Genomic DNA, 19,107 nt, shown 5'->3' with positions numbered 1-19,107 from the left:
ATGCAGGAAACCTGGATTCTATCCCTGGATCCGGAAGATCCTCTGGAGAAGGAAATGGCTACCCACTCCAGTATTCCTGCTTGGGAAATCCGACGGACAGAGGAGCCTGGTGGGCTACAGTCCATGGGGTCGCAAGAGCTGGACATGACTTAGTGACTTCCCTGGTAGCTCAGTTGGTAAAGAATCCGCCTGCAATGCAGGAGACCCCGGGTTGATTCCTGGGTCGGGAAGATCCGCTGGAAAAGGGATAAGCTACCCACTCCAGTGTTGGGCTTCCCTTGTGGTTCAATTGGTAAAGAATCTGCCTACAATGCGGGAGACCTGGGTTTAAACCCTGGGTTGGGAAGATCCCCTGGAGAAGGGAAAGGCTACCCACTCCAGTATTCTGGCCTGGAGAATTCCATGGACTGTATAGTCCATGGGGGTTGCAAAGAGTCGGACACAACTGAGTGACTTTCACTTCACTTCGCTGTTTCACACAACACCCACAGGACACATACCCCCAGCCACTCACCCACGAAGACCAAGAGCAACCCACATACTCCATCTTTCCCCTGTCCCCTCTGGTTCCCAAACCTCTGGTCCCCAGCTTCTCAAGGGAGACCCACTCTGAGAAAATGGGCACTTTCTCTGAGATGCCCCCTCAGTCAGAGCCCACAGCTGACGGGTGTGCGGCTTCCCTGCCCGGATAGAGCAAGGACCCCCAGCCCAGCCCTCCTTGGTGGACGCTTGTGGCCTTGCCACCTAGGGACCCCCCCATCTCCAAGAGGCTTCCCCAACTCCCCCCCCAACCAATGCAACAGAGACACACAGGGGCTTTAGAAACCATGCAAATTTTAAATATATGTTTGCACAATATTAACATTAAATACACATCATAAATAAGCCTTATAAATAGAAAACAGATTTTTAAAAAACTGATTTAAAAAAAAATCTATAAATTAGTCCTGTCCCTCCAAGGAATTGGCCCAGAAGCTTCTGGGACCCCCCCTCCAGGAGGGCGATGATTTCAGCACGAAAAAAATACCATGATGCACCACCAGGGGGCGCAGGTGGCAGCCGAGACCCAAGACCAGGCGCTTCCAAGCACTAGGTAGGTCTCCTCCAGAGAGCGGAGCCTGTGCCCAGGCGCCGTCTGCACCGTGTGTCCCTATGTATGGAGAGAATCTGATATCCACCCTGTGTCACAGAGTCCCAGCAACTGACAAGCAGAGAGGGCTGCACGCGGTCCCCAAGCCCTTCGAATCACAAAGAGAAAACTGAGGTCCTAAGAAGCAAGGTGGCCTTGATGAGGTCACACGGCGAGTTAGAGGCCAACCTCGGACCGACCCCCCACCCCCATCAGTGCTCCTTCCAGTGCCCTCGGCTCCATCACAGCTGCCTAAAGTGAGGCCTCCCAGGCATCCAGGGATCTGGCCCCAGACGCGATGAGGCATAGTCGGCCAACTCAGGCCCTGACCCCCACCGCCTTGGAGCTGGGCCACTAGGGTAAGGAGGAAGTATGGGGGCAAGAGCCATGCAAGTCATGAGAAGGACAGTCCGGCCGGTCTCCGGGGAGCAGAGCGGGGGTGGGGGGGCCCAGTCTGGCCGTGAGTCAGCCTGTGTCATCCGACCCCTGAATCAATGGAAAGTTGGCCCTGTATGGACCTGGCCCGGCCACCCCCCGAGGGCCGAGGAACCCAGGGCTGGGGGCACTCCACAGCCTGACCGTACCCCTGCAGCCCAGCCTTGGGGGAGCTAGAGGGGGCTGCCTGGCTCACACCCCTTAAAGTGCGCTTCAGAGATGTGGGGAGCGGAGAGGAGATGGGTGGCGGCGGCCTGCCGTCCTGCACGCCACCTGCTGACCTTTCACCTGGCAGGGGTGCCCCAAAGGCTACCGGGGCAGCTGGCCCCTGGGCGCGAGTCTCCTGACCTCCGGGAAGGGCCGTGTCCTGCGGGCCCCCCTCTGCAGGGCCCAGCGGGGGCTGTGTCTGCGGCTGCGGCCCTGTCTCTCCCCCCAGCCCCGGAGGACCTGCCCAGCTGTGCGCATGAAGCGGTGGTAGCCTCGCAGGAACCCACAGTTCCTGAGCTTGCGCTGGAAGGTGCTGGAAGGCGGCGTGGGCGGCAGCGGCGCGGGCCCTGGGCCCGGCTGGGTGGGCTCAGCGGCCTCTGGGTCCGAGGAGCCGCGCAGCAGCTGGGCCATGCAGTGGATGTTGTTCCCGAACCCGCGGACATTCATCTCCGCCTGTTGGTGGGCTGCTTCCGGGAGGTCCTGCTGCAGGGCGCTCAGCATGCGAAGGACGAGGCCCAGTGTGGTGTTGAGGGTCCGCAGGAAGTCCTGCCTGCTGAGCCTCCACAGGGCATCCTCGCTGGGAAAATCCCCCGGGCGCTCCCTGCAGTGTTCCTGCAGTACGGGACTGTGCAGGCCTTGGAGGCGGATCTGGGGAGAGCGAAAAGGACAGTACAGAGGTGAGCCCTGGAGCCCCGACAGCACACACACACCTGCTCAGCCTTGAGCTGCTGGACCACATGCACCCCTCCCCCATCCAACCCTCCCATTGTACAGATCAAGAAACTGAGGCCCAAGAAGGGAGAGGACTCCCAGGTCATTGCAGGCGGGGCTGGCGGGGGTGACCACACACGTGGTGATGGTGGTGTGAGGTGTGTCGTTGTGGAAGTGATGGGAGATGACCTGAGCTTAGGAGAGTGGACTGTTCCCTGCGACGACCAGGTGCCTAGAACAAGGCCCGTGGTAGATGTGCAATGAGCACGCTGGGCAAACAGACGAATGAGGTGATGGAGTCGGGGTTCACCCTCCAGGCCCACCCACTGTTTCCTTGACGTCTCAGGGTTAGACCCGCGACAGTCACTGTGGCCCTGGAATAACGTGGAGCCTCGGTTCCCCCACCAGCCCCAGGCTGAGAGGGTCCTCTCTGGGGATTGCTCCAGCCCCAGCTCCACCCACAGTTCTCTGAGACTCAGGTGCCCCCCGGGGGGGCTGGGCACTCACATAGGGATCCAGGAGCATGCTGGGTTCCTGCATGAGGTCCGCCTGGCGCTGGAGCTGCAGGAGAAGCTCGTGGTACTTGCCCGAGCACTTGCCTGTGGCCACTGTGCACAGGAACAGAAGTCTGAGGACCAGACCTGGGGCAGAGGGAAGACGAGGGACCGGCTTCAGTCTCTGCCAGTGGGCGCCCTGCAGAGGGGAGGGCGCTCACGCGGGCCTCAGAGGAGGGCACAGCCCGTCCCTCATCCGCGTGGAGGCGGGGGCTGGGCTCTGCGCGTGCCCAGGGACACCTGCGGCGGCCAGCACCACCGTCCAGAGAGCCGCTGCCCTGCACCTGACAGTGGCCGTGGCTCACCACCAAGCCTTTTGAGAAGAGGCGGTGGGGCCCAGCCGAGTCCAGCCTGCCAACCTCGGGAGCTGACCTACGGGGGCCCGGATGGGTCCCACGAGACCTCTGGGCTAAGGATCCGCCATTGCTGCAGGCCCCAATACCCCCAACCCTACAGGGGGCCTCCAGAGGGGTTTGTAGCCCTGGCCCTGAGCTCCATCTGCAGAACCAGGAGGGGCTGCCTTTCCACCTGGAGAGGATGCATGAGATAAGCTCATCCACACCCCCATCTGACCCACAGGAGAACCAAGGCGCCAAAGGAGAAGGACTTGTTCAGGTCACCCAAGGCCACCCTCTGCCCCCATCTCTCGGGCCTCCCTCCTCTCTCCGGAAACGGCCACTTCTTTCAGGCGCCCCCCGCCAGAGATGTAGTGAGCCAGAGCACCCCGCGGTGGGCGGGCACCGTCACAGCTCCCCCCCTCCACCACCTCCCCCCACCCACCCACCGGCACCGCCAGCCACGTGGTCGGAAGGGCCTGTGGTGCAATGGCCCGGAAGGCAGTGACACCACTTTCCCTTCCTAGGAACCATGGCCCCTTGGGGAAGACGCCGCAGCCAGGGCCCAGGGGGCTGGGCGCCAGGGGAACGCAGCCACAGGGCACCCCCTGCCGCCCCCTCAGGTACCTGCTGCTGGGCTTGGCCGGCGGGGGCTGGGGTAAGCCCCGAGCGCATGGGGCCAGGGCGCCTGTGTGGGCGTGTGTCTGGGTCTGCGCAAGGCCCAAGGGAACAGCCGCTACACACGGCCAGCTGTTGTGACCCATCGGCCGCAGGGGCCCCGGGCTGCGTGCAGGGCTTCCCAGATGGCTGAGACCAAGGGCACCGGATGACGTCACGCGGCTCTGTGTGCCTGTCACCCTGTGGGTGTGGCTATGGGTGCTGTGTGATTGTGTGGGCTCCCGGGCCCCCAGACCCAGCTGAGAGTGCCCATCCATCCCAGGGCCTGTGAATCCGGGCCAAAAAAAGGAGGCACCCCACCGCCTTTCCAGACATCACACCACGATCCCGCTCAGCTTCCCCGGCCTCCTCCTCTGCCCCAGCACATCTCCCGCCTCACTCCTGCTTCCCTGGCTTCTCCTGCAGTGGTGATCTCCTTCCCTCACTCCCTTGCTCCCAGAGTCCACGAGTCTGCATCACCTCCACCTGGAAGCCCTCCGGGGATACGCTTCTCCTGCTGTGAAGATGCTGTGTTCTCAGTGGATCCCTCTCTTTGCCTGCCCCCTGGCTCTCTCCCCTTCTCAGCATCATTCTGCCCAGTTCCCAGAGGGCAAAGGGTGGCCCTGCTCCCTACTGGTGCCCGTGAGCCCGGCAGGCAGTTGCCGGCGGGGAGGAAGGAAGTACTCACTGAGCAGTGTTCTCTGCATACGCTGTGCCCGCATGCTGGGTGACCAAGCTCCGGCCTGCGCCCGCTGGGGGTGACACCTCCCTGCCTGGAGCCCTGAGGGCTGGCAGCCACTTTATGCCCGTCGGGGTGATTGGCCAACACCTCGTGAGGTGGGTGGGGAGGGGGTGGGGGAGGGGAGGCCTTCTGGGAACATGACCCTAAAAAAAACCAAAGTTTCTGCAGGCGGCCAATGGGCGCCCAGTGCGGTGGCATGCCCGCGCCTCCTCCTGTTTTCTTCGAATTCATTCTTCGAGGTCAGCCCCCCACGCCCAAGGATGATGCAAACCACAGCCTCAGCCTTCCTGGGGTGAGCGGGGAAGCAAGGGGGTCTATGCCCGCTGCAGGGGGTGCGCGTCTGGGATAGATGGGAGGGTTTGCCAGCCGGGCCCCTGGAGGGCCCATAGCCGGGTCCCTGCCTGGGGGCCATTGGGCTTCAGGCCACTGTGGTTTGGGGGTGAGGGGAGCGAGACATCTTCCTTCTTGGGTGCCCTTCCCGCCCTCCCGCGGGGCTGTTGGGACATCTGTGAGCGGAAACCACGGGGCTCTGGGCACAGAGCCAGACCCAGGCTGGCAGCCCCGAGATTGTGATTCTGGCCCCAAGACCTGCATCCTTCGGTGGGGCTCCCCGCCATCTCCTCTCCCCCGCGAGGCACCCCTCATATAACCAGTGTTCCCCATCCCAGGCCCATCGAACCAGGCACTTGGGGCAAGAAAAAAGGGAGATCAGGGCTCAAGCCCACTGACATGCTATGTGACCCAAGGCAAGTTGCTTCGCCTCTCTGGGCCACGGAGGCCCCCACCACCTGTAAAATGAGATTTGAAAAGTATCTCTCAGCTATCTCACTGGGCTGCTGCCATCATGGACATAAAAGGCAAAGGCCCTTGGAAGGAAAAAAGGGGCAATGAAGCAGTCTGCTTCCAAGTATTGGCTGTCGGGGAGGCGGGGTAGGGGGGCGGAGGAGATGGGGAAGCTGTGAGCTCAGAGGGGAAGCTGGAGGGGGAGTCGCTGGTGACGGGTGGGGGCCAGGTTTCACTTTCTCTGAAAGATAGTGATCTCGAGTAGGTCCTCTGCTTCTCAAAGAAACGAGAGGAGGGGCCCCAGAGACAGCGCCTCCTGAGTCAACCTGCTGCTTCTCCACAGGATGAGAGCGCAGACGGAGCCTGCGCTGGCCCGCACGCCATGCCTGGCCACCCGAGCCCCTCCAGCAGACTGGCTGGGGGTCCTTGGCCTGCACCCTGAGGACTGCCGTGGGGAGGAGGGTGTCAAAGGCTGAGGAGCGGGGTGGGGCCCCTAGCGGGGGCGTGGGGCCAAAGAAGCCTGAGCTGCTTGGGCCCTGTGGAGCCCGGATCAGGAATGCCAAGGTAGCCAGGAGGAGGAAGGTCGGGCACCCATCCCAGCACCCATCAATACCCCCAAGGCCATTCCCACCAGCCCGCCCCCTGGAGACACGCCCATCTCGCTCATTTACGCAGTCAACAAACGTTTATTTGGCCTGCTCTTTTCCAAGTGCTGAGGAACTAGCAATGGGCAGCACCAGGGGCACCCGCCACCCTAAGCCCCGGAGGTTTCTCCTCACCCGCCCCTGCCTACTCCCTGGTCCCCATCACACCCCCGGCACCCATAAGGCCCAGTTCTGGAGTCTCCTCCTGAGAACGTCACTTCTGCTCGATTCCGCATCCCGGCGCCCACTCCCACAAGGCGGCTTCCTGGGCCCAGGCCAGGCCCGGATCCTTGTTCATTTCACATCTCTGATCTCATCTCGCTGCAGCCCTGGGAGGGATACCGGCCGGGCAGGCGTGCCTCAGCTCCCTTTTTTTAATAGTTGTTTGCTTTAAAAAAAAAAAAAAATGTACTTATTTGGCCACGTTGGGTTTTAGTTGCAGAACGTGGGATCTTTTGTTGTGGTGAGTGGGTTTTGAGTGTGGTGCCTGAGCTTAGTAGCCCTGTGGCTTGTGGGATCTTAGTTCCCCAACCAGGGATCAAACCTGCATCCCCTGCATTGGAAGGTGGATTCTTAACCATTGGACCACCAGGGAAGTTCCCCGGCTCCTGGTAATGAGAGAAAAACCGAAGCTTGGAGAAGCTCAGGGCTGGGCTCCAGGTGGGAGAGCCAGGTCTGGCCAGAGAGCCTCATGCCCCTCTCACGGGATCCTTGCTGAGCAGCCTCCATGCTCAGGGGACAGCCCAGTGTTTTCACCCCTTGGTCCAGAAGCAGTAGGGTCTCCCCGGTTTGAAGAGGCCTCCAAGACCCAGAGATGTTGCGATCGCTCCACCTGTGGTGTGCCTTTTATAAAAACATCTCTATGTGAAGAAGGGTGCCTTCACATCTGAAAGAGCTGGCTCTGAGCACGGAGCTTTAAACTTACAAATGAATTTGCTGGAGCTGCCATAACCAGGTACCACAGACAGAAATGATCCAAAGGTGTTTTCTCACAGTCCCAGAGCTGAAAGTCCGAGCTCAAGGTGCTGGCTTCATCCTGAGGCCGCCCTCCTTGGCTTGCAGACGGCCAGCTTCTCACCATCTCCTCCCACAGCTGCCCTGCCGTGTCTGTCTGTGCCCAGATCTCTTCTCCTTTCATGAAAAATTATTTGGGGCCGTGTTGGGTCTTCATTGCCGCATGGGCTTTTCTCTAGTTGCGATCCACGGGCTTCTCTCACTGCGGTGGCTTCTCTTGTTGCAGAGGACCTAGGCTCATGGGCTTCCGTAGCTGTGGCTCGCGCGGCTTTTGAGCACAGGCTCAGTAGCTGTGGTGCACGGGCTTCACTGCACCCCGGCACGTGGGGTTCTCCTGGACCAGGGATCAAACTCACGTCCCCTGCACTGGCAGGTGGCTTCATTGCCACTGAGCCACACCAGGGAGGCCCCGATCTCCTCTTCTACGGACGCCTGTCACATTGCAGTGGGGCTCACCCAATGGCCCCACTTTATCCCGATTGCCTTTTTGCAGGCCCTGGCTCTGTGCACACTCACATTCTGAGGTGCTGGGGGTCGTGACCTCGGTGCACACACTTGAGGGACGAGAGTCAATGGCTTCAAGTAGAGGGTGTGGCTGGGGGGCTGCAGGGAGTGGGGACACTGGGGAGAAGCCCGGAGCTGGGCTGGAGGAGGCTGAGGTGAGGCGGCCCCACAGCCCATCCAAGCAAAGTGTAAGGGGAAGATGCGTCAGCATTTCTGGTGAGGTCAGCGCCTGGTGACGTCCCTCCTGCCAGCAGGAAAGGCTTGCGACACGGCCCCCGCCAGTATAAATAGGCTCCACGACCACAGGGCCCGGGCTGTCCCCGCTTCCCGGGCCACGTCAGCCAGGTCCGCGTGATCCGGAGGGGAAGAGAGGGCCCGCTTGGTTCCTCAGAACTGCTGTTTCCTCGCCTTTCCGATCCACCCTCCAGCTGGGGAGCTCCCCGCCGCCCCCCCCCCCCCCCACCTACCTTTAAACACAAGGATAGGATTTGGTGTGACCTGAGGGGCAGGTCAACAGTGGATGCAGGAGATGCAGAGGCCTGGGAGCAGAGGCCTGCAGGCTATGGGTGGAGACCAACCCAGGTTCCGGTCTCCATCTGCTTGTGGGCCCAGAATTCTTGGCCCAGTCACATCCCCGCTTTTCTGAACCTCAGTGCCGCAGTTTAACAACAGAGAAGACAAACAACCCCATTTTTTTAATTGAAACAAAATTTTTTTTGATGTGGGCCATTTTTAAGTCTCTATTGAATTTGTTACAATACAGCTTCTGTTTTGTTTCCGTTTTTTGGCTGCGAGGCATGTGGGGTCTTTGCCGCCCGACAGGGTTTGAACGCACACCCTCTGCATTGGAAGGCGAAGTCTTAACCACTGGACCATCAGGGAAGTGCCTACAACCCAATTTTTAAACGGGCAAGGGATTTAAAAAGACTTTTCTCCAAACCAGACACAAATGGCCAATAAGTACGTGAAAAGAAGTCAGTATCATTAGCCATCAGGAAAATGCACGTCCAAACTACACCGAGATGCCACTGCACCTCCACTAGGGCATCTGCGACCGAACACAGACAATAGCACGTGTCGGAGAAGACGTGGAGACGTCGGAGCCCGTGTGCATTGCTGGTGGCAATGGAAGAGGGTACATTCAGCCGCTATAGGAAAAAGAAAGTCTCGTCCTCAAATGGTGGACGTAGAAATCTCAGACACCCAGCAATGCCACTCCTGGGCATGTACGCAAGAGAACTGAAATCATATAATCACATAAAAACTTGCACACAGATATTCACAGAAGCATTCATTCACAATAGCCCAAATGTAGAAGCAATGCAATTCCATCCACAGAAAATGGATTTTAAAATGTGGTCTGTCCATACGATAGAATATTATCCAGCCAGAAAGAGAGATGACGTACTGATGCGTGCTACAACGTGGACGAACCTCAAAATCATTATGCTCCATGCAAGTCAGTCAGAAAAGGCCACGTATGATCCCTTTATATGAAATGTCCAGAAATGGTGAATCCATAGAGACAGAAATGGATTAGTGGTTGCCAGGGGCTGGGGGATATGGGGACAGACAAGAAGTGATAGCTTATGGGTAGGGTTTCTTAGGGGGGATGAAAATATTTTTTTAACTATCAAACAGATGATTTCACCCTCTTATAAATATACTTAAACCACTGGATTATGCTTTTTATTATATTTACTTTTTATTTATTTATTATTTTTGGCTGGGCTAGCTCTTCACTGCTGCGTGCAGGCTTTTCTCCGGCTGTGGCCAGCAGGGGCTACTCTTCATTTGTGGAGAACAGGTTTCTCACTGTGGTGGCCTATCTTGTTGCAGAGCATGGGCTCTAAGGCACGCAGGCTCCAGCAGTTGGATATAAGTCCATGCATTATATACACTTTAAATGCACTCGATGGGGACTTCCCTAGTGGCGCGGTGGATGGGAATCGGCCTGCCAACGAGGGGAACGCAGGTTTGATCCCTGGCTCGGGGAGCATTCCACATGCCTCAGAGCAACTAAGCCCGAGTGCCACAACTACGGAAGCCCTCCTGCCGAGAGCCCGTGCTCCGCAACAAGAGAAGCCACCGCGATGAGAAGCCCACGCACTGCACGAAGAGTGAAGTTCTGGGCTCACAGGGACTGAAGACAGCCCGCACAAAGCAACGAAGACCCACGGCAGCCAAAGATAAATAAATAAAGTAAATGTAAATGCACTCGATGACATGTGAATTGCATCTCGATTGTGAAAGTGCAGGGCCAAACGCTGCCTACTAACTACATGGCTGGTGCTGTAATTCCGCGGACGGGGCGCGCCAATGCCCGGCCCACAGCGAGTGTCCAGTGAGCACTTACCCACCAGCCACTGGGGCGGACGACGGCGCACATCTGTTTAGGTCACAGGGTGACTCTGAGGGCGGTTGGGAAACTCACGTTACATAAACACCGGGTGAGCAAGGATCTTCCAGGGCCCCGTGAGGTCAGCGAGGTCACCCTTGGCCTGGGGGTCATCTGACTCAAGACCTGGCAGGGTTCTCCTGGGACCTGGCGTGTCCGTGGGGACCGGACTGCATACCCTCCCCTGCACCCCATGGCTCCCCAAAATTGGGTGACTGACCCCCGCTTCCAGGAGCCTGAACACCTATTCAGGGAAGTGCAGAGAGAGAGAAGAGGGACTTGCTTCTCTGCAGCAACCTCACGTTAGCCATCAGCCGTCAGCTCCCAGACCAGGCCCTGCCACGGGGAACACCCCCACACAGGCCAAGGTGAAGGCTACTGGGGGCTGCTTCATCTACTCTGAGGTGCAACGAACAGGAGCCGAGCGTGCAGATGACCCCCACCCCCCTGGGCCACCCTCTTTGAGCCCAGGGTCTCCTCTGTGAGGTGCTGGGACAGGAGAGATGACCACAGAGGGTCCACAACCCTATAAAGCGCCATGGGGTCCCGTGGAGGCTCCAAACACTGAGACGTCACCGTAAATAAAAGCAATCCTAAACATGCAGCCTCCTGCCGATGCAGGAGACATAAGAGACTTGGGTTCAATCCCTGGGTTGGGAAGATCCCCTGGAGGAGGCCATGGCAACCCACTCCAGCATTTTTGCCTGGGAAATCCCATGGACAGAGGAGCCTGGCAGGCTATAGTCCACCACCTGGCAAACACTCAGCAGGATCAAGGAGTTCAGCGAACGGAGTCCTGGCTTTTCTCATGATGACAACACACGAGGCCTATTTTGAAACATCACATTCTTGCCAAAACTGTTTTGGTGGCCCAGGCATGTGCTGTGTGCCCAGTGGTGACAAACGGGCTTATTTCTGCAGCTCTTCTGGGGACCGGGACCAGGACTCCCTCATGGGTCAGCTCCCTGCATCTTCAAAACCCCCTAATGAGGCAGAGTCCATGGTCCCTGCCCTGCAGGTGGGGAAACTGAGGCCTGAGAGGTGGGAGCTTGCGGAAAGGTGCACAGCGGGGAGGAGGCAAAGATGCCACAGAAACAAATGCCAGCGGCTCCCAGAGTGCTCTCACACGGTTGGCTGCCTGGGGAGGTTGGGGACGGAGGTGGGTGTTTCCGCGGGTCTGCACAGACATCGCTGAAATTGTGAATTCCACAGTGAAACCTGTGAAATTCCAGGTTTCATTGGCAGAAAGGCAGAACAGAAATGCTACAAATTCCAGGTTGAGAGAATTGCAAGGGCAAACAGGACCTCATGGAACAGTTTACAGAATGAAGGGTGTGGCTGGAAGTTGAATGGGAAGGTTGGGGGGTAGAGGAACTACCCTGGAGATCCAGAGGTTAAGAATCCCTCTTTCAGTGATGCCTGCAATGCAGGGGACCCAGGTTCGATCCCTGGTCATTGAGGAACTAAGATCCCACCTGCAGCAGGCAACTAAGCCCGCAATGAAGATCTTGTGTGCTGCAACCAAGACCCAACACAGCCAAATAAATAAAAATTTTTTTAAAAAAAGGGCGGGGGACACCAAGCCACCCTCCGGAGGGGCTTGTACAACACAGCCTGGTCTGATCCTCTTGCTCAAAACACTCCCTGGTTTCCTGTTGCCTCTTGGATGAGGCCAAAGTCATCGCCACGGCCCCCAGTCCCTGCCCACTTCCCCAGCCTCCCCCAACACCTCTCCAGCCTGCCCGCCCCCAACACCTCTCCAGCCTGCCCGCCGCTCTCTCTGACCTTCTTCAGCCCCTAGAGGAGCCGAGCTCTTACCTCAGGGCCTTGGCACATGCTGTACCCACTACTGAACTGCCATCGGACACCGAGTTTCAGCTCTTCAAGTGGCCTTCCTCTACCCCGGGCTAGTTTACACCCCGCCCCCGCCCCAGAGTACCACATACCCCTCTCTGTAGCATTCTTCAGAACCATAAACTTGTACAACTGTGGGGTTGTGTCCCCAGCCAGACTGTAAATTCCAAGAGGGTGTGAAATGGTGGTGGTGGTTCCCCATCGCCTGTCTCCAGAGCACATCAGAGGCCGCGGAAGGTAGAGGTGAAAGTGAAAGTGTTACTTGCTCTGTCGTGTCCAACTCTTTGCAATGCCATGGACTGTGGCCCGCCAGACTCCTCTGTCCATGGGGATTCTCCAGGCAAGAGTACTGGAGTGGGTTGCCATTTCCTTCTCCAGGGGATCTTCCCAACCCAGGGATTGAACCCAGGTCTTCTGCATTGGCAGGTGGATTCTTCACCATCTAAGCCCCAGGGAAGCCCTGGAATGCAGAAGGTGCTCAATAAATCCTTGATGACTGGATGGATGCATGACCGTGCAGCTGCGGCTATGGGCCCAGGTGTGTCCCCAGCCGCCGTGCAGAGCCCCCTGCAGCCGGACCTCCACAAGTGCAGGCCGGCTTCACCGCCGGGTGGGACCAGGCCTCTTGGAGCCTTTCTAGCGCATTCCGAGGAACGTCAGAATCGCACCGCTCCTGATACACCAAGGCATGTAATCCCTCCTTTTCAGGAAACCTCGATGGTTAAAGTGAAAGAGGAAACAGACAGAACAGGCTCCATCTTGAAAGCAGGACTCCAGCTTGGGCCCGACTGTGGACTTTGACCTATATGCCCAGTATCTATGGAAACGACATACCAACTGGAAAACCAGGCCCTCCCGGATGGAAGAACCCCAGGGCTCATACCTAGACTCTCCATTGCCTAAAAGAATACCCTAATTATCTGTGTAACCAAATAGAATCATAACTTCTATTATGCTTATTGGGGTATGACCACAGGCCTATTGATAATTGTCCGCTGTTAACTACACTGTTAACTACTAAAGCACATGATTCATGGGTTAACTTTGATCATATCTCTCTTTCACCTTGTCCAGACTAGTTTCAAAGAATTTGGGGAGGTGGGTTTGGGCAAGTACACTTAGGGTATATAAGGTTTTCACAAAAACTGGTCGGGGTCCTTGGCTAAGAGGAGACTCTGCCTTGGGCTCGCCGGTGTAATAAACCGCACTCCACTATCTGCACTGTCCTTCTGAGTGAGCTTGTTTCCCGGAACGTGTGGGTACAACAAAAGACGCTGACTTTTTCTTTTATGATGATTTTTCAAAAGCAAATTCAACATCTATTCTTTCAGCCGCTGCAGATTTCAACACTTCCCTGCGAAAACAAACTGAAAAGGAAAAAGGCAAGGCATTTCTCCCACTTCCTTTCAAGAACGCATTTCAGGACAAATTCTACGTAAGCCTCATAGAAAGGCGCCAGCCTTCATTGGAGGGGACAAGCCTACCGTCTCTCGTTCAACCTCTAGGTAATAAAGAACCTGCTGCGCGTGTGGGGCACCAAGCCAGGTGCAAGGGATAAATCGCCAAGAAAGACAAGGCTTACTCACAGGTGAGTGAAATTACCGTGAAGCCTGGAGGGACCTGGAAGACTCATTTGCCAGGCTGCCCATTTCTTGCTGCAGGAGTGAACGCCGACCCAGCCTGATCTTCGTGGTACCCCAGGGTCTAGCAATGAACCTGCATTCTGTCTGCCCCCGCTCCCTGTCGGAGTCCTTCCCGGGACTGATGGCGAGACCCAGGAGACACGCCTCCCTGGCGTGGCTGGAGTTTCTGAACCGGGATGTCATAGGTGAGAGTGGGGTCCTGCCGTGCGGGTGAGAACGTGGCTGGTGCAGCCAGAGAGGCCAAGGGATTTTCCTGAGCCCTGGTCCCTGCACAAAGTCAGGTTCCGGCTACACAGGACGTGCCAAGAGGCCAGTTCTGCTAGCTGAGCTGATTTCCCGGCACTTCCGGGGAGTCCTCAGTCCTCAGGGCGGAGGGCGTGGAGGGAGGAAGTGGGATGGCTGAGCCTGCTCTGGGTGCCAGCTGCAGCCCAAGCTCACCAGCTTTGCTTGACAACTGGAAGGAGACGGGGGAACAGGCTGCGGGCCCAGTGTCTACAAAGTGGTAAAGACTTGAGGCAGGATTCACTTTGCAGAGACGCCGATTACGGGCCCTGGAGGAAATGCCCTGGGGTGGGCACTGGGAAGACTTGCTCTCGTCCTCCTTCTGTTCTTGGGGACGCGCTAAGGAATCTCTGAGTGTTCATTTTGACACGGAAACAGAAACATGCTCCAGGTCCGAGGGGAGAAAAGACTTGTTCTGTCCAAGGGCTGACTGGTTGGTGGCCATTCAGCTGGGTGACAGAGTGTGTCCATTTGGGACCATCCACAGCCAAGAGCGTGAGGAGGAGGAGAGTAGTCACTGAACACAACTGCTGTGCACCCCACGGTCAAGAAGGAGGGGCTTAAACAGGCCAAAGGCGGGGACAGCCCAAATGCCCATCAACGAGCAGTGGACGAGAAAAGCGCTTATGTCATACACACTGCCGGGTATGAAATAGGTAACTGGTGAGAGCCACTCACCATGGGGGCTCCACTCCATGCTCTGTGGTGACCTAAACGGGAAAAAGTGTTAGTCACTCAGTAATGTCTGACTCTTTGCGACCCCATGGACTCTAGCCCGCCAGGCTCCTCTGTCCATGGAATTCTCCAGTCAAGGATACTGGAGTCGGTTGCATTTGCTTCTCCAGGGGATCTTCCCAACCCAGAGACCGAACCCCGGTTCTCCTGCATTGCAGGCAGGCTCTTTACCGTTTGAGCCACAGGGGAAGCCCAGCCTTAATGGGAAAGAAGTCCAAAAGAGGGGGGATATAGGTATACATACAGCTGATTCACTTTACCGTAAAGCAGAACCTAACTCAACATTGTAAAGAAACTATACTCCGGTAAAATCTTTAAAAAGTGGTTATGTCTGAAAAACGCGATTATGTCCAAAAAACATGATTCTGTCCAAAAAACGTGATTCTGTCCATGCATTGGAATATTATTCAGCCATTGAAAAGAATGGAGTGCTGACACATGCGTTCACCTGGATGTGCCTCAAAAGCATCACGCTGAGTGAACAGGCTAGACGTCAGAAGTCACATATGAGATGAGTGCATTAGTGGGAAATGTCCAGAATAGGGAAATCCATAAAGACACACCAGTGATTGCCAGGGGCTGCGGGAGGAGAATGGGAAGTGACAGCCGAGGGGTACGGGGTTCCCTCTTGGGGTGATGAAAGTGTTCTGGAATTAGATGAGGTGACGGTTGCTCAACACTGTGAATGCGGAGGTAATGGCCCAGAGGTAGCTCTTCACTTTTAAATGGTCAACTTGATATTGTGTGAATTCCGCCTCAATTAGAAAAAAAAAAAAAAATTAAGGCAGAGTTAAAAAAAACACCACTCCAGGAAAACAAAGAGCCTGGGAGGCAGGAAGTGGGCTCCAAAGAGGCAGGAGAGAGTCAGGGGGTCTCCACAGCCCCTCCTGTGTGAGTGCCTGAGCAGCGCCTGCACACTGGGCTGGCGTTTGTCAACTTAGGAAAGGTGCACGTAGGGACTTCCGTGGCGGTCCAGTGGTTACCACTCCACGCTTCCAGCGCAGGGGGCGCCGGTTCGATCCACGATTGGGAAACTAAGATTCCACATGCCACGCAGTCAAAAAAAAAAAAGAGAAAGAAAGAAAGGGAACACCTAAATGTACGAGGCCAGGGTATGCCAGGAGGACACCCAGGCAGGGAGACCAGCGGCCGGCCCGGGGCAGCCACGCTGCCGAGGACAGCCCTGGGCTGACTCAGGGCAGCGAGGCTGGGGCCCTGTAGAGAGCTCAGGCTGAGGGCCGCACACACTGGGGCCAGAAAGCAGAGCCAGGCTCCCTAGGGGCTGCAGGCAGAAGAGGGGGGAAGGAGACGTGGGCAGAGGGTGACGAGGGGGTCGGGGAGGCTGAGGGTGGAGGCAGGAGGTGGCCAGGCAGAGGGCAGGGCTGAGGAGGGCAGCACAGCCCACCGCTCCCGGGGGACTGCAGGGGGCTGGGCCTTCCGCCTCAGGGAGAGGCAGAGGGGCCCAGGGGGATGTGAGTCCATGGAAGGAAAGTGGACACGAGGGTACACAGGGGCAGACGTGTGCACGCACACATGGACACAGGAAAACGGTACCAGCCACAGGTAAAAACAGACATGCAGAAACACGTGCCGCAAACGCTCACACACGCCCACAACTGAGCAGCTGCACACACCAGCCACGCATACACGAGACACGTGCCGAGACAGAGCCAGGCACACGGCTGAGGGTTACGAGGGGCTGGGTGCACGTACAGCCGCGGACACCCAGACCCCCAACGCGGGAGCGCAAGTACACAGACACACGGACGCTCAGAAGCATGTGCAGACAGACAGACACACGGACACACTCTCTGGCCAAAACAGACTTGCTCGCTTGTTTTGCACAAACAAGGCCTGCACACCACAAGTGCACACACCATCACCCCCCTGCCCCGACGTGCAGCACCATCACCGACCCCCTCCCCTTGGGGAAAGGAGCTCTGGGCATCCCCCTTTGAGACACCCCTGGATTCAGGAACCCCAGCACCAGGGCCTGCCTGGGAAAGGGAGACACAAACCGCAGCCGTTGCCCAACACCCAGCCCGAGGTCAGGGAGGAGCCAGGGCCCGGCCGCGCGTGCCTGCCCACGCACTGGCGGCAGACGCCCAGCCAGCGACGCAGACAGCCGGGATTGCGACGGAGCTTGCAAAATCACCCGGGTCCCTCAGGGGTCAGCCACACTGTCCCTGCCCCCCCGCCCTGGGGACCTCCCCAGGCCCCATGGGCACTATTGACCTTCGTGTTAAATTCTGGTTCTGCCATGCCCAGCTGTGAGACCTTGGCTAAGTCGCTTCACTGCTCTGCGCTTCATTTCCCCGGTAAAGGGGGCCGATGGGAGCACGTGGTGAACATGTGAATTAATGCAGCATGTCACGCCCCTCCCCCACACGCAGCTGGGACCGCGACCTCCCAGGGCATCCGGCTGGCCTGCTGCAGACTGGGCGCCGTTCCTCCTGCCTCCTGCTTGGACCCGTCCCACCCAGTGGGACCAGTAGACCATGCTGGGGGAGTAGGTCTGTCCTCCCCTCTATGTAGGAAAAGAAACCCTCTTTGTGGCAATTTTGCAAGCACAGGACTGCATGGCCCAGCCTGGCTGAGGCGTGGGTGAGGACCTTAAACCTTGAATTTCTGTTCAAACGCTTGGAGGAGGGCTGACGAGGTCACTTATATACGACCGTGGAGACCAGAAAGCATGGAAATGCGCCTCGGGTTCTTCCCCCCTGAGGTGTGCTCATCTCCTGTCCCCACCACCCAGAGCCCCCCACCCAACCCCGGCCCAGGCTCACGCCCCCCTCCCCCCCCAACCCCGGAGATGAGGGACCTGGGGCTGAGGGGCCACAGGTTGGTCCCGGCCTCCCCTCCGGGGCACAGGCTGATCTTTGAAGACAAGCGTCAGGCTCTGAAATCTGGGGCCTCAACCTTGCTCTCAGGAGCGGCCGCCCCGAGGCTCTGGGTGTGCCAGTGAGGGCCCCCAGCCTCAGTTATGAATTACCCAAGCCCAGGCCTGGGCTGACCAAGCCGACTTCCTTAGCCCTGAAACTCTCTGGGTCCTGGGAGGCTAAGAAGGTCACTCCGTGAGCCCCCCCCCACCCCACCGGCCTGAGACACCGGCCTGGACCCCTCCGTCTGACAGCACCCGTAGCATCAGCTCTGCGAGAGGGCCAGAGTCACATCCCCATCTCCTAGCTGCAGGCGCTGCCCAAGCCCTGTGGGTCTCAGTCTCCCCATCTGTAACCCGCCGAGAGCCAGCCCAGTGACCCCCAAGGACTTTTAATGCCCTGAGAGCTAACGACCCCCCTCCACACACACGCGCGTGTGCAGGAGATGCAGGCTGGCGTGCTGGCCTCAAAGCCTGGGCCTGAGTCAGGCCGGCCCAGCGGGGCACCTGTGGCTCCTGCCTAGGCCAGTTCTGAGGGCAGGCCCCAGAACTAACCGATGTGTTAAAATCCAGCTTGGAGGACTGGGAGAGGCCTGACCCACTTGGAAAGCTGGGGTGGCAGGAACACCCAAATAAGGCAATGACTCACAAACAGAGAGATAGAAAGACCCCCCCAGAGCTGGACAGGTGGCCAGGAACCCTCCAGATGCAGGTCAGGCAGCCCCGGGAATTCTGGTTCTAAAGCCCCCATCTCAGCCTGGGATATCCCTCCAGCCAAGGCCCAGGGTGGGTCCTCCAGGGAGAGAAGCAAGACTCCCCCCACCCCAAACACAATCCACAGACAAATGCCCTCTCCCCAGGGCCCAAGGGGTATTGGATCCTAAGCGGGCTGCCTCCCAGGTCTCCAGGCACTGGGGAAACTGAGGCCATGGGGAGGGGGGAAAGGGCTGGCCTGGGCCCCCGACCGCCACTCACCGGGCTGGGCCGTGCTCCCTGCTCCTCTGATCTGCAGCCCCCAGGTTCCCAGGGGCAGGGCGGGCGTGCTGCCAGAGGCCTGGCCCCGCTCTGGCTTTTCTGGGGAGCCACCACGACCTCTGAGTACCCCGAAGTCACACCCTTCTTCCCTTTCTGTGCACGGGCGGGTCTGGGCTGAGGGCACCCGATAACCTCCCCCGCGCATCTGTAGGGCCCCACCAGGTCACAGCGGAATCCCAGCCCACGGAATGGGGAGGTGGCCCCACAGCGACAGGAAACCCAGGCCCAGGTTTGTGGAGCCTCTGGGCGCAGAGGCTCCTGGGGGCCTCCAGTCCCCTGTCCGGTCTGTGTGGCCAAGCCAAGCCCAAGCCCAGCATGGACTCTCAGCTGCCTACTCTGGCCGGGCCCTCCCAGCACTGCTCCGGGAAAGCCCTGGGGGCAAGAACTGAGTGATCACTCCCACCAGGGATGGCCAGGACTCAGGTGTGGTCCAAGAGAAAGCTGACAGCAGGCCAGCCACAGCCAAGGTGGCGGTGGGGTGGGGGGGGATGCGGGACCCCCACCCCAGACAGGAGGGTCTGGGAGCCTCTGCTCTGCTCCGAACCTCCTGGGTTGTTCAGACCCAGA

At 58.3% G+C, this 19,107-nt stretch overlaps 1 protein-coding gene and 1 long non-coding RNA gene across 3 annotated transcripts; both read right to left on the bottom strand.

Annotated features, from left to right (window-relative positions):
* Positions 1-816: 816 nt before the first annotated feature.
* OSM (oncostatin M) lies at positions 817-5,161 on the bottom strand. Of its 2 annotated transcripts, XM_006069836.4 has the most exons (3): positions 4,717-4,846; positions 2,990-3,123; positions 817-2,419 (listed from the first exon to the last, which is right to left on the bottom strand). In XM_006069836.4, exons 1-3 carry the CDS (start codon positions 4,748-4,750, stop codon positions 1,874-1,876), a joined length of 714 nt encoding a protein of 237 aa, XP_006069898.3. In that variant the 5' UTR covers positions 4,751-4,846; the 3' UTR covers positions 817-1,873. The 2 variants fall into 2 exon arrangements, with proteins under 2 accessions (XP_006069898.3, XP_044785897.1); XM_044929962.2 differs by lacking the exon at positions 2,990-3,123 and having other exon boundaries at positions 4,717-5,161.
* A 7,938-nt stretch (positions 5,162-13,099) lies between these two features.
* On the bottom strand, positions 13,100-13,666 carry LOC123329901. The gene is made up of 2 exons (XR_006545469.1): positions 13,554-13,666; positions 13,100-13,334 (listed from the first exon to the last, which is right to left on the bottom strand). It is a non-coding gene; the product is annotated as an uncharacterized LOC123329901 (long non-coding RNA).
* Positions 13,667-19,107: the final 5,441 nt, after the last annotated feature.

The sequence above is a fragment of the Bubalus bubalis genome, chromosome 17 (assembly GCF_019923935.1).
Source record: "Bubalus bubalis isolate 160015118507 breed Murrah chromosome 17, NDDB_SH_1, whole genome shotgun sequence".
NCBI classification, from domain to species: Eukaryota; Metazoa; Chordata; class Mammalia; order Artiodactyla; family Bovidae; genus Bubalus; species Bubalus bubalis.
Note: the sequence above shows the minus strand (reverse complement) of the source record. Positions and strands in the feature narration are given on the sequence as shown.

Bases quoted from the DNA above. Each gene is read 5' to 3' on its own strand.
- OSM (XM_044929962.2), bottom strand. From the start codon at position 5,001: ATGAATTCGAAGAAAACAGGAGGAGGCGCGGGCATGCCACCGCACTGG. The intron at 2,420-4,716 runs GTGAGTACTTCC...CGCTCTCCCCAG, and splicing joins TATGCAGAGAACACTGCTCA to ATCCGCCTCCAAGGCCTGCA.